The sequence below is a fragment of the Abramis brama genome (assembly GCF_963993115.1).
Source record: "Abramis brama genome assembly, chromosome: 19".
NCBI lineage: Eukaryota > Metazoa > Chordata > Actinopteri > Cypriniformes > Leuciscidae > Abramis > Abramis brama.
Genome location: NC_139981.1, coordinates 15,382,904 through 15,387,903, shown reverse-complemented (window position 1 = coordinate 15,387,903; position 5,000 = coordinate 15,382,904). Strand labels below are relative to the sequence as shown.

The 5,000-nt window shown below is 36.0% G+C and overlaps 1 protein-coding gene across 2 annotated transcripts in view; it reads left to right on the top strand.

Annotated features, from left to right (window-relative positions):
* Nucleotides 1-5,000, top strand: part of smap1 (small ArfGAP 1) — a 107,802-nt gene that overhangs the window by 85,827 nt on the left and 16,975 nt on the right. For both annotated transcript variants that reach the window (XM_084093882.1, XM_084093881.1), the window contains one exon: nucleotides 641-768. In XM_084093882.1, the coding sequence (XP_083950008.1) occupies nucleotides 641-768 (128 nt within the window). The remainder of the gene's footprint in view (nucleotides 1-640; nucleotides 769-5,000) is intronic.

The following is a 5,000-nucleotide window of genomic DNA, read 5'->3' as shown; positions in this document are numbered from 1 at the left end:
TTACAGATTTTTACACAGGGGAATTTGGATATCTCTTTTTATCTCTCTATAAATCATAAAATACTGGCAATAACCAGAATAAAAATCACCATGTTTTTAAGAATAAAATGTATGAATCAGTTGAATAATATATGAACAAACCCCACTGTAAAAAGGTTCAGAATAGAGATAGGAATAAAACTGGAACATTGTTCTTGTAAGTGTTACTAAGGTGGAGATTACTGACTCTGTGCATGAGAAAAAAAACTCATTTTGAGGAAACTGCCTTTAAATATGCGTATCGTACTTGAAAACTACAGACACGAACAGATGAAGTATAATAGTCTGAAAGAAGGACATGTTATGGAAGCAAAATAGCCCAAAATCTCAAAATTGACCAGTGGATGAATAAAAAAATTGGTTTTGCCTAGTGTCTTGCCTTAAAAACCTACCAAAAGTTTATTTTCCTTGAACTGTGCTTTTTCAGTGGTCTTTGGCAGAGTTGTTTAATGCAATCACATATGTATGTGTCTTTGTGGCCACTGTATTTCTCTAACTTTGGTGTGAAACCAATTAAAAATCCACAGTGACTGTCACTCTGTGTAATGCAGTATACACTTTTCCCTTGCATGTAATGACATTTTGGTTCTCTCTCATTCAGATGCACCCACAGCTAGCTCTGTCAGCAGTGGGGCAGGAACAAGCAGTGCAGCTCCAATCAGTGATGACTTAGACATCTTTGGACCAATGGTATCCAACCCTCTGCCCTCAAACACCAACACAAACCAGGTACACGAGTCCACTAATGCAAACATCAATTGGCAATTGTGTGTGTGCGTGCACTGAAACTCATACCTGCTCTTTCCTGTTGTCATGTCAGTCACGCTATTTTCTCAGTGCTGGTTAGTTGACAGGCATTGGCTGCAGTGTCTATTTCTAAATTATAATATACCAACCATATTAGAGAAATTGCACTATCATTCAAAAGGCTTTTTTAAGGAAAAATAATTTTAATACTTTTATTCAGCAAGTTAACTTGATCAAAAGTGACACATTTATGTTTAAAATAAAGTTATTCTTTTGAACTTTCTATTCATAACAGAATCCTGTAAAAAACACAAAAATAGTAAGCAGCACAACTGTTTTCAACATTGATGATGATAAGAAATGTTTCTTTAACATCAAATCAGCATATTAGAATGATTTCTGAAGGATCATAATGACACTGACGGAATAATGGAATAATGACTGATGAAAATTCAGCTTTGCCATTACAAGAATAAATTACATTTTAAATTGAAGTAATTTTTAAATTGTAATAATATTTTACAATATGTCTGTTTTTACTGTATTTTTTTATCAAATGAGTGTAGCCATGGTGAGTATAAGAGACTTATTTTAAAAAACAGTAAAAAAGTTTACCAACCTCAAACTTTTGAACGATATTGTACATCATTTTATAGTTCTACATAGTGACAAATTATTTTGTCACAATGTGGAACTATTTAAACAGCCGCAAATTAACTGCAAATGTTTCTTTAAAATGTTTTTAAAATAAATTGTGACCAGCACCTAAATTATTCATTTGTGTTATATATTCATGTAAATTTTAACCTTAAATCATGATATTAAATACAAAAACTAATCGTCAGTGTTTGGTAACTATGGTATTTGGTAATTTGTCATGGCATGAGGTGGCTAAATTGACCAGCACGCCTCATGTACGGGAAAGGAGGTACAAATATAAAAAAAGCATTTTTCCTGGGTCACAAACATGCATCTGTTTCTGCCTGCTTTCATTCAGTCTAAAATCAACTGACTAAGAGAGAAAAAAGAAAAGGTCAAACCCAATTGTTTTAATTTTCTCTGCAAACAACATGATTACATTTTGCCTGTCTAGTTGCGCTGACAGAATTGATTTGCAAGGTCTTCCTGGCCAAAGGATACAGCTTGAATAATGAGGGATATTTGCATTTATTACAGCCCTTCACTGAGAAGAGTGAAGAGGAGAGATGTTTAATAATGTCAAGAGAAGAGAGTGGGGGGAAAAAAGATCATGTTGAGAGTAGAGTGAGAGAGAAGTTGGTAAATGCATGTCAGAGATGGACAATGTGTCTTTTCCTTATTGGTTCAAGATTTGTTTTTGTTTTTGACTGATATTGTGTATTTAACTGTACATGCCCACTTCCCTTATTTTTACATTTGAATGACCCTTTGGCATCATCTAAGGCTCACTTAATACACACTAATAATTTAATAACACTGTTTAATGTAGTCTTTAGCAGACCTCAGAATGAATATCCATTTTAATGTGCCTGAATTCACTTGTTGCAATGAAAACTTAGTTTTTAGTGTTTCATTTAGAAAAAATGTCAAATTTTACAGCTGACCATTTGTCCAGTATGGGCCATGCTTTTTTAATGATATTTTAAATATAAAAAAACACAGAATAATAATCAACATTAATATTCAGGGACAACAAGTAGCTTATTTTTTGTTTGATGGAGGGTGGTAAGGATCCTGGATACGGTAAAGGTGGGTGTTGGACCAAAAAACACTGAGAACCACTGATTAACACACTTAGCCAATCAGGACGCTGGAGGATCCCAGCACGAATAGCAATTTGTCTTTGTGGAAGCTCGTCTTCACCCCTGAGATCCACTCTCACTAACCCCACATTGTCTTTTCTCCTTTTCTCCCTTAATCAGGGTTGCGCCATATTTAATTTTGGACAGGAATAAAAAGCGAGGCTTTTAGTGATAAAAGTACACTGTGTTCAAAGGATTGTACTGTTGTTTAACAACATACTGATTGTTCAGCTGAAAATACATGCGATCTATGAGCTTTATAGAGCATATTCTAGCCTCGTTTTCATCAGTTAAATTCAATATGGTGTCTACCCTGACTAAGGTCTATTCCCTTCCTCCTTTCACACTTGTTTTGGCCGTCATTCTCGGAATGGCTTGAGTACGATTCTCTTGTTTTTGATCTCGGAAGCCTGAAGCTGTGCTGAAGTCAGAAAGGTGGCTTGACAAAAAGCTTTTTCCCCCTCTGTGTGTAGAGCCGCTGGACTGACTTGGGACTCCTCAAATAATTGATGCCCTCCTGCTCTTCTTTGGCCAAGTGGCAATCAGCCCTTCCTACACAATGTACATTTATACATGCATTCTGCATTCTCATGGAATGCTAATAAAGGATAAAAAGGAGCTAAAGATAGATCACTTGAAAATAGTAAGCGAATGCTCAGGCTTTCACAAAGCCTTCGGTCTCAACAGCATGCTGTCAATCTCTGCTCTTATTCTCCAGATGAATTGAGCGGCGGTGGGTGTGTGATGAGGGAGGATGGCAGCATTATGCCTTGATTCCTGTTTCTTGTGTCTTTTAGAGTCTTTGTGTGGAAGATGTGTCTGAAAGAGCCGCACACTAGCTCTTTAAAGGATTTGGAGGCATTTTGCATATCTGAAGATGTCACTTATAGAAATTGGATTGCTTATGCATGAATGAGGATTTGTTTTTCCCCAAACAGTCATTTTTGGAAGCAAGAGCGCCTGCAGGAAGTGCAAAGAGAAGCCTGACCTCGTCTCCATATCAGTGTTGTTATTGGTAAAGTCGGCATTAAAGATTACAAGGGTGCATAGATGTAAAATAATAATAATAATAATAAATATAGCTGCAAGCAGCGATACGGGGCCAAGCCCCTGAAGCAGCAGCAACAGCAGTGAAGAGCAGGAAGAGTAAAAACATCAGAAATTGAACATGCATGAAAAAACAGCTAGTTCAGAATGAACTCTCCCCTGACGTGAAAACGTGCCGACGTGAAATTTCTCTGGACTTATTTCTGTTTGCAATAGCCCTGCTGTGCTGTAAAATGGTGTGTATAGCCATACTGGGCAACGCTGGTAAAATGACGCTATCCTCTTGTTCACTGGTCCTCTCCCTGCTATCTGCTCACATGCTCTGATAATAATAGCTTTGTAGGACTTCTTTATTTTGATAATAGATAAAAAAAAAAAACCTGATTCTGCTACATAGAACTGGATGAAGAATAATATATTGATATTAATATATTGATATTTAATATTATTTTAATATAAGCCTATTTTTGAATTAAAAGTGTGGTTATTTTATTGTATTGGCTTAATTGTTTTTAATTCAGATTCATTAAATTATTGAATTTAATTAAGTTTAATAATACAATTATACAAAAATAATTTAAAACGAGTAATTGATAATAATAATAAAATAATAATAATTTCCATGCATCCAGAATTTACACTTCGGTTCATCCCTAGAATCAAGTCAAAATGAAGATTTTTTTAAAAATTTGCTGCATGTTATATTTGAGTTCCTTTCTCAGATAGACACCATGTCTGGAACTGAAACAACTTTTGCACCACTTCTGGCCACAGTACCTCTTGCGGTCTGGGCATGGGCCACACAGGAGTCAAACCCACGACCGGAATGGTTCGGGATTCGTGGCACGTGATTTAGCAGCTTGTGCCACTCAGAGGACGCTGAATTACAAAGCTGCAGAGGAGAGGCTTCAGTGTAAGAATGAGCACACAAAAGCATGTTAACCAGATTAGCATGCTAAGCTATCTTTATGCTAATGTAGCCTGAAAGAATGGCATCTGGTTAGCATGCTAACCAATTAACATAAGCTAACTAGCATAAGGCAACAAATACAGGCAAGCTCAACTTTGGAAACGAATATCTCATCTCAGTCACATTGTTGGAAAATGACAAATGAGATGTTGTCCGAATCTACATAAACCAAGGAACATAATGACATGATGCTTATGATGTTTGTAAATAATACAAATATACAAAATAGTTACTTGAGTAACCCTATTGGCTCTTCCTACAATGTTTATTATTATGAGCAATCTGGTTTTGTGCATCACACATCAACACCGACAGGGTATTATGTTTTGACCCTCACGCACCTCTTTTTTTTCTCTCATTCCTTTTGTGGAGTGTGCACAAAATGGAAATCAGTTTAACACCCAGAATAACACAAC